The sequence below is a fragment of the Aulostomus chinensis genome, chromosome 7 (assembly GCF_037954235.1).
Source record: "Aulostomus chinensis isolate RoL2024-O1b breed Wild chromosome 7, RoL_Achi_v1.0, whole genome shotgun sequence".
Classification (NCBI taxonomy): domain Eukaryota; kingdom Metazoa; phylum Chordata; class Actinopteri; order Syngnathiformes; family Aulostomidae; genus Aulostomus; species Aulostomus chinensis.
The window spans coordinates 20869699-20886182 of record NC_141326.1 but is presented as its reverse complement, the minus strand read 5'-3'; the positions used below and the strand labels follow the sequence as shown (position 1 = coordinate 20886182).

At 40.3% G+C, this 16484-nt stretch overlaps 2 protein-coding genes across 13 annotated transcripts; one reads left to right on the top strand and one right to left on the bottom strand.

Moving 5' to 3' along the window:
• Positions 1–3297: 3297 nt before the first annotated feature.
• tmem138 (transmembrane protein 138) lies at positions 3298–7005 on the bottom strand. Of its 3 annotated transcripts, none has more exons than XM_086209137.1 (5): positions 6949–6968; positions 5912–6362; positions 4615–4786; positions 4449–4524; positions 3298–4353 (listed from the first exon to the last, which is right to left on the bottom strand). In XM_086209137.1, exons 2-5 carry the CDS (start codon positions 6037–6039, stop codon positions 4241–4243), a joined length of 489 nt encoding a protein of 162 aa, XP_086065263.1. In that variant the 5' UTR covers positions 6040–6362; positions 6949–6968; the 3' UTR covers positions 3298–4240. The 3 variants fall into 3 exon arrangements, with proteins under 3 accessions (XP_086065263.1, XP_086065262.1, XP_086065261.1); XM_086209136.1 differs by having other exon boundaries at positions 6945–6962; XM_086209135.1 differs by having other exon boundaries at positions 5912–7005.
• A 215-nt stretch (positions 7006–7220) lies between these two features.
• cracr2b (calcium release activated channel regulator 2B) lies at positions 7221–16408 on the top strand. 10 transcript variants are annotated; one of them, XM_086209123.1, is made up of 19 exons: positions 7292–7366; positions 8525–8590; positions 8816–9327; positions 9402–9513; positions 9610–9757; positions 10199–10345; positions 10430–10520; positions 10597–10692; positions 10777–10964; positions 11513–11584; positions 11720–11774; positions 12960–13036; positions 13140–13263; positions 14382–14508; positions 14591–14672; positions 14764–14878; positions 15047–15148; positions 15250–15326; positions 16018–16407. In XM_086209123.1, exons 3-19 carry the CDS (start codon positions 8977–8979, stop codon positions 16100–16102), a joined length of 2049 nt encoding a protein of 682 aa, XP_086065249.1. In that variant the 5' UTR covers positions 7292–7366; positions 8525–8590; positions 8816–8976; the 3' UTR covers positions 16103–16407. The 10 variants fall into 10 exon arrangements, with proteins under 10 accessions (XP_086065248.1, XP_086065251.1, XP_086065247.1 ...); XM_086209127.1 differs by having other exon boundaries at positions 7298–7366; positions 9077–9327; XM_086209128.1 differs by having other exon boundaries at positions 7314–7362; positions 9077–9327.
• Positions 16409–16484: the final 76 nt, after the last annotated feature.

Below are 16484 nucleotides of genomic sequence, written 5' to 3'. Positions count from 1 at the left end.
AGTTTTTAATAATAATGATACTAATACTAATCCATTAAAAGTGCCTTTGGAAAGTACAGATCTGCTAATCTCCTCTGAATCCTCACATGAAAATATCGTAGAAATCTGAATATATTTCTAAATCTATCATGAATATCACAGATTTTTTTTATGAAGGTCCGTGAAACATCCCTTGATTTGTTATTGAAAATATCCCAAAATTAACAACATTCAAAAACAAAAAAATCTGCTCGCTGATCCAGATCTGTTCCCAGAAATTGATGAGAAGAGAAATCTGCCTCTTTGAAATCTTGCTGAAATACAGGAAAACAAACCAGTTGCCCCCACCACCCTTAATGGATGAGCGGTCTAGAAAATGGGTGGATGGAAACCAGAGGCCCTGAAAGCAGGTAATAATGCATCAAGAGTAACAGGATGTAACATGGCCTTTGTCAGCACGACCGCACTGCTGGAATGACCCAGCTAACAGAGTGTGCGTCAGCCTGCCGTCAATCTATGACAGCTGGATCACTAAATAAACGCCCTTCCGTGTCAAATGAATGATATAGGTCAGTGATCAATGTAAATATGACGTTAATCATCATCATAGTTGGGATGAGCAACATGAATATCACCATATCCATGAATCATTTAGTGTGAGGGGCTCGTGGTATAATTTCTATCATATAACTACTTGCCATTCAATGTTCCATCGGCGAGAAAACCAGGTTGACCAGACTGTATCCTTAACAAACCGTTTCTCACCTTGACTATTAAAACATTGATATAATAATAAATATCAACAACACAATACATAATTCGTAATGTCATAAATGTTATTAATCTCCGATTGTACATTGTGTCATCCAAGCTATAACAGCATAAGCTAACAAAGATGGATGTGAGGGCTATTGAGGGTTTAAAATATCTGAATAAAAAAGAAGAACATCTCTTAAACAAAAACTTTACAGGACATATTTAAATATTTCTTTGTTTTATTAACCTTGATTTATCTCCCGGACATATCATAATCTTAATGTATATTTTTTTGATCAGGAAAATATTGATTCTGGTTTTCTTATTACACCTTTGTTGTTGACTAAATGCTGGAAATATATATATATATATATATATATATATATATATATATATATATATATATATATATATATATATATATATATATATAACTAATCAACTGGATTTATGGGCTGCATTTCTAAAACACCAACTAACCCTGGATCAGTAACACAGGATGTGCTGTACATCTGAGGTTATTCTGAGAAATTGTTTGCTAAAATCTTTTTGAACTCTTGAAAAGTATCGGAACAGTCACAATATTACACCAAGCTCACTGGACACTATATAATATCAATATGTTTGAACTGATGAGCTCTTTGAAGGTGATTAATGTCCTTTTCATCCCCTAAGAATAGCCGTGCCTTACAAAAACTAGTTATTCAATATTTATTTCTGTGATTATGTCTCAGATACAAATATTAATTCATTTTGTATGTAACCAACAGCAATTAACTAGAAGCTCCTCCAAGTGCAAACAGGGTTCCTGGACAACTCCCTCAGTTGGACAGCTGTATGATGAAGACGGTGTGTAGTTATTCCTGGCAGACGTCCTTTATCATGTTGACTCAGGGCGGATGGTGGATTCGCCAAATAGCCTCACGCTAGTTTTGATCAGAGGGAAGACGGTCCACAACTTCCATGCCAATATAATTATGATTAACCTCCGTGTAACCCTCAGTTGTGACATCAAATATAATATAAAGATATGATGGATCATATAACCATCAAATCTGGGGATGTTGTGTAGTGTTTTACCACATTCAGTCAAGACATTAAACAAAGTAGCAGCATCCTGTCTTCATGTTTCACAACCTTTGGTTTAGCTTCTTTGCAATGCGTCAACAACATTGATTTGTAATATGCATATATGTTTAAAACTATATCAACATACTGGCTGTAATGATTAGCTCAAAGAGGAATAATCCTTAGATTCACTTATGCATCTTCTGTTAGCTCCTAAGGTGTTTGCTATAGGTTCCTGTAGCTTATAGGGTGCAGCGGTTCAGCTAGCCAACTGTTTGGTTTGTATTGTTTTGGGGTCATGATCTTAGTTCATTCTGATTTGTATATTACAGAAGAAAAAAAGTTTTGCTGTTCGGATCACCAATGTGCTGGTGCCTGCACTTTGTTCACTGCACTTTCTCAACATCGGCAGTGGGTGGTTGTTTTCCTCAAATGCAACGGTAACTGTACAATGTCTTGTGTTGTTCTTATTTGTGAAGGTTGATAGCAACAACACTTGAATTAGACTGACAGTGATGTAGTGGCTTCATCCATATATATTGGATTTTTTCCCGTTTTCAAATAAAAATTTCCACGACAATGCAATCCATCCCTTTTCTTCTGCTTATTCCTGTTGGGGGTTGCGGGGGGGGGGGGGCTGGGCTGGAGTCTATCCCAGTGGCTACGTGCGAGAGGCGGGATTCACCCTGGACAGGTCCCACGACAATGCGTTCACTGTTATCAGGTTCTGGTTTCAAGTCTCGGCTCGGGCACGGGATCTTTCTATGTGGAGTCTGCATGTTCTCCCTGTTCCTGTGTGGGTTCTCTCTGGTATTCCAGCTTCCTCCCACAGTCCAAAGACATCAAGAGGGGACGAGGCTGATTGATACTCTAAATTGACCGTAGGTGTGGCTGTGAGTGTGAATGGTTGTCTGTCTGTATGTGTTGGTCCTGTGATGGACTGGTGACCTGTCCAGGGTGAACCCCGCCTCTCGCCCGTTGATGCTGGGATAGGCTCCAACCCCCCCGCAACCCTTAACAGGATAAGTGGAAGAAAATGCCTGATGAGGACGAGTGGAGTAACCCCCTCATTAACAAGCTACATGGGTTGATGCTAACATGGTAACCAATATTAACCAAGAGGTTTATCTCTCAGTCTGAACAATGTCACATATTCTCTCACGCTGATGTTCAGGTTCATCGTGACCGTGTGAACCCTGATGTTAATTGCAACAGCTTGTTGATGACAACTTCAGAGATCAGACATGAAAGTGCACAGCAGCTTAACCTCTAACCTGCTTGAGACTTGGTTATTTGTCACTCAGACGACTATTTATGGTTTGTTAGCAGGTAGTAGCACCTAAAACCTCAATCCCTGATTAATCTTCATGGTAAAAATAGAGCAGTCAGTTTCACCTTGTGTCCAGGATAATACAGGCTACCCTACTGATGAAGGATTACACCAGGATTAGAGAAGGATTTAATAAAAACAGTGGGAACACAATTCAAAGATTCCCCATCTGACAGATGTAAACAGCACATACTAACCTTAAACAGAGCAAAACAACCCAACAGTAGTCTTCATATGCCTATAACACGACTATCAAACCTGTTCTACATGTTACTATACATGAAAATACACAGCAAACCATATAAAGACAGAAGAGAAGAACAGCATTTTACAGAGCGTCAGTGAACTTGAATATTTACAGACGTGTTGCAGTCTGCATGCAACTCAGAGTCTTTTACAAAGGCCACAAAGATTAACAGACTCAATCCTGATTAATACAATACTGCATATGCCACAGGTGGCTTACCTGCCACTTGAACCCTTGTAACCGGCTGCCCACTTGGCTAAAAACAGCCAGTACACACCAACAATGACTCCAACATTGTTCTATATGCTAGCGCTAGCACTGGGGACAACCACAGAAGTCTTCCTCAAATCCATTATCATCTCTTTGGTTTTGGACAAATTTATGTTTAAAAAAAGACGTCGTGCACCATTCAGTAAAATCTGCCACTACTGCAGGGCCATGGCCAGAGTCGCCACAGCTGAGGAGAGACACAATCACCAAATCATCTGAAAGTTCAATGATGTGATGCCTCAGGTATCAACGCCGATTTCCTGAGGGGACTTTGGAGCTTGAAGCAGGAGTTTTTTTCAAAAGTGTCAAAGGGACACCAGGAGCCATGAGGGTCCAACAAGGGTCTTCAGTCAAATGAGGGATATTTCATGACGGTAGGAGTCTGATGAGGTCCAGAGCATCAACTCACGTGACCATGGTTTTAGCTGGTCCGTTCTGGCTCCCCTTTAATACTTTGAAGGAGTTTTAAGGTCAAACAGCCACTAACATTCATAACGGGCTCTGTTTCAGTTTCTTATATGCTTGATAGTCAAAAATGATGATGATCCTCCATTGTTTTTGTGTCAGACACGCCTTTCCTGGCTCCTCTTTCACTGTCGACCACTGGCAAAGGCTTCCCGCAGCCACTGGGAGTCCTCGTAAAGTCTCGGGTCTCCCATGTACTCAGCTGTACGTTTATACAAGTAGTAATACAACACTGCAACTGGAAACAAAACAAAGTGTGGTTATATTTATACAAGATAGGCTACAGAGACAATGTGCATTTGTGGTGGAATATGAATCGAATAAACCATTCACCTGTTCTCTGGAAAACAAAGAGAGACTGGAGACCATCCGTCCAAACAAAACGGTTCGATGAGAGCCATCTAAGATTCTAGGCAAGAAGGACATTTTTAACAGTTTGTACAAGTCAACGATTGGGTCAGTAAATGTGTTTGCACTGGGAATGATATAATGAGCATACCAACACCCAGCAGTGGAAGCAGATGCTGAGAGTCAGGTAAATAGTGGAGAATATCAGCAGAGCCCTGAATCGCTCCAGCAGCAGGGACACCAGGCCGACCTGGAACACGTAGGTGTTGAACATCATCAGCAGGATGATGATTACGTTGAACAGGATGGCGATGTCCTGGATGCTGCAAAGGATAGGTTCGTAGTTCGTTATTTGTTGTCCTGGTTTCCTCGGGGGCAGAAGTTTCAGTTTGATATTGTAGATTTCCCAACAAACAGGATTTATTGTAAATAACTGAAAAGTCTAAATTTGAGGCAGATTCAACGAGTATTTAGCCCTCAGTTCCTGGTGCAGGTGGTGACAGAAAGTGTTGAATAAGTAACTCAAAGAAAGAGATTCAAAGCCCACAAGCAACCTAATACTTTCTCATAATATTTAGGGTTGGTGAAATAACTGATTTATTTAGTTAAATAATCCAAAAAATAACATGAAATGTGACCCTTGACCTCAAGTATGGATGTAGCTGCTTAACAGAAAAATACAAGAAACCGGTGGAGGGCAACACTAAACCTCTGCTGCATCTAGTCTGCTGGAAACTAAAGGAGGAGTTGCTGGACATCTGGCTCATATTTTTGATTGCTCTGTCATTCATTGCCTATAAAAAGTGAGAAGTGTTCTGAATGCATCGAAAATAAAGATATTCTGACCTTTTAAGTGTATTTATTCACACATTTACTAAGCTGCATTGAAATATTTTATCTGCATGTGTCAAACAATTTTGAACTGTGACTAATTTGGATGAATTAGTAATAAAAATATTTACCGATTCAAATCATGATTTTTAATCTTTTTGTTCATAGCTTTATGTCTGGCTTTATCAGTCTTACTGAGGCCTGAAAAAGCCACAATGAAATGAGTTGTTCGTAATGTCTTGCTCGTCCTTTTAGATTAATTAAATGAAATCAATTGGTACACAAAAATTGAGACACTTCAGTGTGACGTTCAGCTTCCCTAAAGTGTATCGTGCCGGCACACGTTGCAACAATAACATGGCTCTTACAGATGGGAGTGGAAAATGCTAATTTTGATTTTCACGATGATGATAATGTGAATATAGACTTGAATGTCAAATGGTATGAATTTCAAAACGATACAGCGCAGAGAAGATAATAAACAATTGTTTAAAAAAAAAAAGGCTGGTTTTAAACCGACAAATAAAGTAGTAATTATGAAATGCATAAAGAAGGAGTTTTTTTTTCAGCTGGTGTACTAATGGCTTAGAGATGAAAAATAATAAACTGCAACTTACATGAAAAGTACAAGCTGGATGACAGGCGCTGACCTCAGTAGTTCACTGAAGGAGTTGACAAAGAGGTCATAGGCCAGTAGTGTCAACTGGATCAGCAGCACCAGGGAATAGTTACCAGTCTGCAGCATCTTCAGGGGCTGATGTCACTAATAAACAGTGTCCTGCCTCGTCTTGTTAAAATATAATCTATCTAATCCAGATACCCAGAGAATATGGTCCAGGAATATTCAGACATCCCTGGTCCTTTCAGTGAGAAACTGATGTTTGAGAGCTTTCCCCCCCCAAACACGTTAATGGTTTCTTTCGCTCCAGAGAGAGTCAAGTTGCATGTTTGTTGTCTTCATGGGGGTTAAGAAAGTATCTAGGAAATGTCTACAGATAGTCCGATACGTTATGTGTCCTTTAAAACGCTTCATGATGACATCTTTGGAGTGGAAGAGATCCTCAATTCCTGCAAATACGAACATTGGCTGTTTCGTTAGCATGAAAACACCTCGTACCGCGTACTCAGAGACGCTTCCCTCGTTTTCTCAGCTGTGTGACGGCTGACGTAACAGGAGGCAGAACAGTAGTAAACTTAACATAGTGAGCTAAAGTCACGGCGAGTTTTACAAAATGATTTAAACTAAGGAGCCACCACTTTCTCTTGTTTTGTTTTTGTTGGTTGCACACTCCCAGTCTTTCTGATTACGCATTTAATCTACTCGTGACGGTAGTCTCAGGTTATTCAATCCTGCCTGCAGATAATCCAGGCGACAGATAATTCGTTACAAACAGTTTTACAATCTTATTTCCACAACTAATCTCTCATTTGGCACCACATCAACTGAGATTTTAACTTCGAGGAATTTCCTCCAGATACGTCTGCTGCGTTCACCAATGATCCCATCGCTGTTTTGGGCTCACAAATACGCTTGTAGAAACGCCGTCCTACCGTAAAAAATGATTGAGGAATGAACACAAGTCATTCAGAGCCAGAAAGAGTCCGTAAATTTCCAATTTTCCGACTTGAATGCCAAACAATGCTAACTACCTACTAGCACAGCCCGCCGCCTTTGCTTTTCAGCTATTCAATACATGACGGTATGCATTTCCGTAAATTCCATGGTAACGACGCTTCCTACCGTACTACCACACTGACAGGTTCTCATAAAAAATGATGTTGCCGTTTAGAGAAGGCATAATTTAATATATGTATATTTTTGACACAATTAAATCAATCCAAAACTACCACTGAAAGAAGATGCTATGAAAATAATTAAGAGGATAGGATAGGAGAACCGTCTGTGTTTTTATTTCTAAACTACACCAAATATTACGGTAAATCTCAATAACTCTTGGGCTTTCGTACCGCCCATTGCTGCCACCCAGCGGTTACAATAGGTAACGATAGCTTGTTTTCTGAGAGGTGTTCAAAGGTAGTGGACACCTGCGTCCAGAAGCTCGGGCAGGTTGGTGAGTTTTCAAAGTTTTTACGACTTGGTTGCATTGATATGAAACAAAATGAAGCGAGCCTTTGGTGGGTTTTAAAACAACGTTGACATTCTTCGCTGTAGATTAACTCTCTCTGCAGAGTTGTCGCCCCCTTTTAATTTTAATAATACGGTGGTGAATTTGTGTGGTTGGCTAATTTAAAACTTGACTTAAAACACCCGAATGTAAAATGTTTGGATAATTATAAGGTGTCACAGAGAGTTTAGCATAACAAATATTAGTACTAATGTACACTAGCATAACCTCACGTTCAGTCAGAGCTGTCAGTGTTAACATATGCTCAAGCTGCCCTGTGTCGTGCGTAGCTGATAAATTTGTCAGTTGCATAGCAGATTACAATTGTAATCTCTTTAGTAACCTGAGATCACTTTCCCTGAAAGTCAGGAAAAACTCCACCTTGTACCGGTGTGTTAACTCTAGGCGTGTGTGAGTTTATTTGACCTTTGGCGTGGCTGTTGGCTAATTCAGAGTCTGGCTTGATACACAAAATCCTAGTGTTGGCTCAAGTCTCACAGCTGGGAGTCCTAGTTTATCCCTGCTGTAATGAGGAAGTTTTGGAAGACTCAGTAAGCTTTCAGTTATATCGCACCATAAAAAGAAACAATTCGGGGTTTAGTGAACTCAGCTGTTTCTGTATAGTTTTACTTCGTAGTTCTATTTCAAGGGACTAAACTATCACTCTGTCAGGATACTCATCCTGGTGGAGCTAGTTTGTCATTTATGAGGACCTAAGCTTTGATATTCTTCTGCATGTTATTTGCACCATTTCAGCTACGTAAACCATTAGAATATCCAAATATTCAGCACTTTAAGGAAATCATCTGAGATATTTTGTTACATATTGTACAGTCTTAAGTTTTTTTTCCATGTTTTTAAAAGGGAAATGAATGAACAAATTCTAAAATTGCACTCTGAGATTTATCTGTTTTTTGAGCTTCTGTGCATCAAAGTGTTAAAAAGTACTCAGCTTTGTTTCAAGTTCTCGTCATTAATGTCACAAATTCAGCAGCAAATGCATTTTTTTTATTATGTAATTGAGGTACTTCTGATAATGCAAACCACTGCAAATGCCCTATTTGCATCTCCTCTCCACTAACTATCTCTCCTCCCCCCTTCAAGTACACAGAAACTCCTCACATGACACTATCCTGTTTTATTTTAACTCTACACATCCTGGTGCTCACGGTAAGAGGACACCCAGCAGAATATCAGTTGAAGTTTTTCTAATCTAAATGAAAATGTGGTGAGAGTTCTGTCTGACCTTGAGCCGGTCCTTAGATAAAGTTTTTTTTCCCCCCATTTAACATGTTTTCATTGGGCTACTAATTTCTGGTTTACTCATACAGTAGTAAAATGTTTAGTGTGGACATGTTTACAATGGAAGCTTCGTTTGCTCTCATGTTTGACAAGGGAGGACCTGTACACCAGTTTCTCACAGTATCTTGCTGGGCTGAGAGAGAAGATCCTCATTGTCAAATCTGGTGCAAACTTGAGCTCAGAGAATAACTGAAAATATTCTGGAGGCCAAAAGTGAAGGAACAAATCGTGGAGGTATACAATCAAAATGTAATATGATTAGTTTTCTAATGCAAGAAGAAGCTGTGGGAGTCTGTTACGATGCTCAGATGTGTGTATTCAAGGAATACTTAAAAACTCCCCACCCCTGCACAGTAATGTCTAAGTGGCTGAATGATGATGAAGTGCTGGTGGGTCAAGGCAGCGGCGAGGCAGTATCTACGAGCCCCAGACAGCGGGGTCTGCCAGCTGGGAGCCCCAGACCAGGCAGGGGTCCACTAACCTCGCCCACCAGAAAAGAGGCTGTGCCTGGCAGCCCGCAGGCAGAGACCATGGGCAAGGCCAAGGAGCTGTTTGTGCTGTGTGACAAAGAGAGGAAAGGGTTCATTACCAAGCGGGACATGCAGGTGAGCGGCTAATTTAGCACAATGACAAAGTTTCCAATGATTGCTGAGTGTTCAACTTTAAACCTGATGGTCAGAGGCTACAAGGGGAGCTGCCGCTGTCGCCTGAACAGCTGGAGACCGTGTTTGAGAGTCTGGACCGGGAAAACAATGGATTCCTCACTCCTACGGAGTTCAGCCAGGGACTTGGTGAGAGGATTGTTTGGAATGATTTGACACCAGTTTTCACAGTGACATTCACAAACATCTATTGTCATCCTTCCACTGATTGCTCCTCATTTCTAGGTGAGCTGGTGGGGCTGGACGACACAACTGAACAGAGCCAGGATGATGTAGAGGAGGACATAGACCAGATGGACTGGTCCCAGGATCCCGCTGCTGTCCAGTTTGTAAATATCCTGATGGAGCTTGGCGCTGAGAAACTCTTTAGCAGGTTAGATAACTGGCCAAAGGCTAAATCAGACCAAATCTAGTGTAGGTTTTCAATTTCAGTTGAACCTTACTGTATTGTTTCGAATATATGACAGTGTTTCTTTCTTAGAAATGCACCTGAAAAAATGGGGTCGTCCTATAATTAGAGGCGTCTTGTGTCATGAACAAAACAGTAATTTCTGCAGGTCACAATTGCTGTTCAAGGGGTGATGAATCGCTGAAAAACAAACTTAAATGTTTTATTAATGTCTTGTTAGATCATACGCAGCCAGAGCAGTGTCATGTGATAAACAGTATTTTTGCAAAAAGTATTCCCTCCAATGTTTTGGTGAAGATGGTCGAGAGCATCAAGAATCCCACAGATGCAAAGTTCCACATTGTTCAACTGAAAGAGGGTGTCTTTTTCTATTATTGTTTATAAAGGTTTTGTGTTGTGTGTCAGTCAACAGGAGCTCTGTTCTCTGTGGTGTGAACTACAGAGAAACAGACCAGAGCTGCTGAGCATCCTGGAAGGGGTCCTGGTCCACGCAGTGTCCCAGTTACAGGACTCCGTTAGAGAGAGAGACAGTCTGGAACAAGCTTTAAGAAGGTGACAGCTAGTCCCTCCACAACAAACCCAAGTATTCTGATTGTATCAAGTGTCATGCATGTCTTCACCCTTCTTCTGTTGTAGACGGGAGAGTGAGCATGATCAGGTTGTTCAGTCCATTTATGAAGAAATGGAAAGTCAAATAGAAGAGGAAAGAGAGAAACTCATAACTCAGGTACACACGTGTGATTCTGTGCAACTGCTGTGCCGTTAAAAAAAATATAATTTAATGAATTTATTCTGAAATCAAGGACAGTTTTCGACAGAAGCAAAGAGGACAACAACTGGAGGAGGAGTTGAAGATGCAGGAGCAGGAGTTGGAGAATACACTGGCCAAACAGAAAGAGGTACGCGAGCAAGTTGCAGTATTGTGATGTCGAAAAAGTATTTGAGTGCAGCGACTGAGTCAAGGGATCTGCCTTTGTATGAAGCTGGAGGTCAGAATCAGACAACTGAGCTGTGAGCAGGCAAACATCAAGGAGCAGAACCAGAAGCTGCTGAGCCTCAACGTCCAGCTACAGGAGCAGGTGGAGAGCAGCCGAGAGCAGCTGCAGGCTGCTCTGGGTCAACTCACCCTGCTGCAGCTCAGCGTCGCCCAGGAACAATTGGCCCGGCAGCGGTAAGAGCACACCTTGCTACCTAGCATGCTCAGATAAGTGATCAAGAAAACAGCATCTCCAAATGAGCCACCTGCTGATTTGATGGTTTCAACAAGAGCTGGATAATTCTTGATTTACCTCACAGTTCACCAAATATTTTCAGTACTCTTGAACCTCCCAGTTGGAGCTACTTAAACGCAACCCTCTGGTTAAGATTTGCTAAACACTTTTTGCAAAAACACTAGATAATAGTGCAGTTTTGTATGTGGCTTTGGATATAAATGCCCAACATTCACTCTCAAGTAAACCTTTATCAGGTCACACAAAACCCTATACGTAGATAAATATCATTAATATTAATATGCCTGAATTTTTCATAAAACTAGATGTAACATTCCCAGGGAGATTGCTGAAAGTGTCACACACACAAACTATCAGTGAGATCAAAATAAAACCTCCTCGTTACAGAGAAATATAGTGGTTAGCTGGATGTAACTCCAGTTTTCTGAGTAGCTGTGTATTTATCCCCAAACACGTTTCTAATGGTCTTTTGTTCATGACGCTGTAGAAATGTGATGAAAGTGTCCCGGAACATGCAGAAAGAGAAGACTAGTCTCTTGAGACAACTGGAGTTATTGAGGTAAGTGAAAAATGTGCTCCACTACTCATCACTGTAAATACAGACCAGCCGTGACTCTGAGTTCAAACACTCGTCTCTCTCTCTCTCTCTGTCTCTCTCTCTCTCTGTCTCTGTCTCTGTCTCTGTCTCTATCAGGGACATGAACAAAAGACTGCGAGATGAGAAAGATGCCCAACAGACTCCGAAGAGGGTTAGTCAAAGATGCTCTGTCCCTCCTTCTCTGCCATTAAATTATTACCTCAGCGAAGACCTTTGCACCCCCTGGACACAGCAGATTTATCCTCCCTAAGCTAAGTCTGGGAATGGCTTCATGCTTTATTGCAACCTGTGCTGGGCTATGATTGTCTCTGTTGGCAGCTCTGATTGTTTGGTTATTGATTGAATGTTATGCCTCTGACAGTGTTTGGGATTCTTGCATGTCAGCAATGCATGTGTGTGTGTGTGTGTATGGGGATGGCGTCATTTAACTACTGAAGGATTCTGTGTCACATTAACTTAAAGAAAAAGGTTTTTTTTTTGCATCTATAAAGCATGTCATCTCTATATGTGTGTCCATGTATGACTTTTCCTCCGTTGTCTCAACATCCATTCATTCGATCAACATCACACTTGACACATTCATTGCTGATTTCAAGAAATTGCTGTGGCGAGAGTGAAGTCTTTCAAATGAGCGGTTTTCATTCAAAAGTTCTCGTTCGGCTTCAGGATGGAGACAGAATCCTGAGATTATGTCAAAATGCGTCCGACTAATGGCAAAAATGCTTGATGCTTTGTGTTATCACACAACTGCTGAGTCCGCCCTTAAAGACGTGGGATATCCTCCTGATCAGAACAGGCACAGCACTAGCATTTGTTAATCAGTAGAACTGTACATAGCTCTATTATTTAGCTCTGATATTTATTGCAATCTTTGAAGAGGCTCAAATCTCACAACTTTTTATTACAGCCTCATTATTCTGTCCACACTTTCCAGGAAAACCAATGTAGCATTTCTATCAATGCTCTGTTAGTCTTTCATTTTGATTTGAACTTCCGCGAGTCTCATTTCATCAAGTTGTTAGGTTCTTAGACAAAGAGGTGGTAAATAACATGAATTTTCAATGATACAAACTGTGCTCACTATCACACAATAAACATGTTTTTATTACTTGTCCTGTTTTGCAGTATTATTACCCAATAAGAGTATTAAGTGATAAATGAGCTGTTAATTTCTTTGTACACAAGAATAAATGTCTGTACTGAATAGAATTCTTGACTTGTGAATGTACATAAAAGAAAACGATGCAATTCATACTCAAACTTAAGATAACATTACCATTTTATACTATAAAATCATGACTAACTTTCCTCACTTTCCACTAAAACCTTTTTTTAGAATCCAAATATCACAAAGCCTTTGCAGAAGAGAGGCTCAGTCATAGGTAACTACTCACAAGACAAGCCGCTGAAAAGGTTTGTATGACCTGTTGCAGTTTCACACGGATCATGTTTGCAGTGATGTGCGGCCGATTTCCAGGAGGAATCCACTAATTCTGTGTGTTCGTTGATTCTGAAGACAGCTGAGCTCATCCCATGAGTTGGAGCAGGACAAAGAGACAAAAGTGATGTCAAATTCATCCAAGAGACACCAACCGTCATGTAGAGTCAGGTGTGAAAATGTTGAACAGACTCAAGGACAGGTAGGGAAAACATTCGATCTGCAAATATTGAATATATATATATAATATACACGCATGGCAGAAGCAGCTTAGAGAGAGAGAGAGTGAGAATATTCCAAGGTAGAGATGTATGTTTTATTTTTTTTTTCCTTTTGGATGAGGCTTTGGATACATGAACTTGTACTGATCCAATATAAACACACCTCTTCAACAACTGTATACATTACTAACTCAATTGACTCGGCCCTGGCTCAGGTTTTTAAAACATGAACATATACATAAGAAAGCCACAGAGCTTTGTTTTTTTTTACTTACTTTTACAGTCAAGCCTCCAAACTACAGCCTTGATACAGGACACGTCAGTGTTTCAATGGTTGGATTTTGCAATGTAAAATATTGACGTTTTGCTAGCTTTGTTTGATTAGTGCTACATTTCAATTAAGGTTGACAAAATAAAATTTGAATTCTTAAATTTCATTAATTTATTTTAGAATAAAATAATGCAATAAATCTTGCCCTTTGCCTCCTGGATTTAGCTGTTGACACTCAAAGACCCCACAATGATTTCAGCGGGCCCTGCTGTAACTGACTGTATAATTGTGACCTGAGGTGCTGTCTTGGTCAAATGTGTCTCATGATTTTCATGGCCATGGCTGCATTTAAAGAGTGTAAAATGCTCTTGAATGCATCAAAAATAACAACAAATTTTACCAATGAATTTACTTATTTCCTCATGAACCAAAATAGATTTTAAGTGCTTGTTGCAGTCAAAATTGACATAGGTGATTAATTTAGATTATGAAATAAAATCTATTATTTAGATTTTTTTTTTAAATTGATTAATGGCCCTAGTATTATTAATTTTTCTTAGCCGCTCTAGAACAGTTGTTGCCAGAAGAAGCACAGCGCAACCTCTCACTTTTAGAGAGGCAAAGAGGAATGGACTTCCTGTATGTAATATTAGTCTAGGAGCTAAGTGGGGGGGTAGCAGGGTCCATTCGGAGGTCTGCATCAAAACCATTTCCGAAACTGCTACTGGAATCAGGACAACTTTGGAAGTCAGAAAAGTTCCTCGAAGAGTAAATAAAACCAGCATGGCACTGAAGGAAAGTTTGAAGTTTGGTTCTTTTGAATTTTAGAGCACAGTTGTTTGTCCGGAGCGAGCGTTCAAGGTGGTATTCCTGGGTAATTCAGGGGTGGGGAAGAGCTCCTTCATCCAGCACTACTGCACTGGACATTTCTCCAGTCAAATAAATGCTACTGTTGGTGAGCTCTTTAGTCATTATCAACCTTTCACAGTGATAAAATGAAAAGATTCCCCCTTGTAACCAAAGTCGTGTGCATGTAGGTATAGATTTCCAGATAAAGACCATAACGGTGGGTTCCACCACTGTCACCTTGCAGCTCTGGGACACTGCAGGACAGGAGAGGTAAGTGTGGAACCGAGGATCCCAACTCAGACATTAATGTTCAAGAATTAATGTTCCAGAGTGTTTTTCATCTTCCCTGATTTCTGGGTAGGTTCCGCTGCATCACTGAACAGTACTACCGTAAAGCAGACGGCATCCTGGCCTTCTATGATATAACTCAGCCCCCCTCCTTCACGGCGGTGAGAGGATGGATGGACTTGGTGAAGGTGAGCGGGTGGATATTAAAAGACTTAAATCAAAGACTTCAAATAAACATCCCAGTCATTGATAAAACATGATCATTTCTCTAGTGATTGTTTGGGGTTTTGTTAGATGCGATTGCTGCTTCTGTTGTAAAATTAAAGAGTGTGTCCAGTGACCTGGTGTGTCTCCAGGAGAAGATGTGCGAAGGTGCTGTGCTGATGCTGTTGGGGAACAAACTGGACCTGACACACAGCAGAAAAGTGACCACAGGAGATGGTCAGAGGCTGGCAGAGGTGAGGCCGATTTGAATATTCAAACAACCACCTGCAGTGATTGGTTCATCGTGCCACTGTCAAGAATGAAAAATAACTCATTCAAATTCTGGTTTCTACAGCAGCACCAGGCTTTGTTTTATGAGTGCAGTGCCAAGACTGGCTGCAATATGGAGGAGCTGATGATTCATCTGGTTGGGTATGTTTCTTTACTTTATAATCCTTTTTCCCTCCTAACATGAACACACACAGTCAGTTACCAGTTTATTAGACACCGTTACACTCACAGCCCTGCAATAAACTCTCCCCTCATGAGGATTATACAGTAATGTTATAACACTTGTAAAACAGTTTCAGAGAAGACAATGTTAGACATCGTCGTATGTTGGGTTTAAATGCATTATACTTTATTAAAGAAAATGGATGCTAATTTGTTCATCCACAACTATCTATTGTGCTAAGCTAACTAGCAGTTAGCAGGTCTCTGGGCTCTCGGCTCCTAACTGCGTGATAGACGGGTGCCCATAGGTTGTTTGGCCAACAGTCAAGCACCAGTAGACTGAATGATATAAAACAGTTGAAAATCATCAAATCGCTCCATAGGAAAAGCTTAAACCACTGAACATTTGATTTTTGTGCTTGATAAATGACTTGATCAATAACGATGGGGAATCATTCAAGTAATCACTTGAGTATTTTACATGTCTGTCAATATTTATATCTATATCTTTATATCTATATATATCTATACGTAGATATATTGGTATATCTATCTATCTATCTATCTATCTATCTATCTATCTATCTATCTATATTTATATAAAAGTGGGGTTGTCCTATGTCTAAGAAGAAGTAAGACTTGTGCTCTTCTCTCATTCTCTTCATTTAAGGAAGTTACTCACCCATCACGATCGTCTACGTGAGGATGCACTGTTACTGACGAAGGGTGCTGCTAAAACAAGTTGCTGTACGTGAGCAGAGAAAGAGAGACCGTAGAAAACTGCTCCGTGCACCTTTGACTTACATATATTTGGGTGGAAGTTTAAGGTCAAATGTGAATCCTTCGAACCCTAACAAATGCTTTTCATATCCAGAGGACATTTTTTTTCCACGCAGTAAAGTTGTATTTTTTTGTTTGCTCATGGTGGTACAGTATTCTGCATGCATGTTGGTAATCTGCCACATAAGTAGAACTTCTGCACATCTACAGAAAGGCAGGGGTGTTCTCTTCTCTTGCTGTTACACAAGATTTATCATTACAAGCATTTCCTTTCATTCAATAAAAGATATTTTTATGAACCTTCTGCTGGGATTTTTCCTGCATGTCTCTAGCTCTTCTTCTCAAGCTACACCGCTT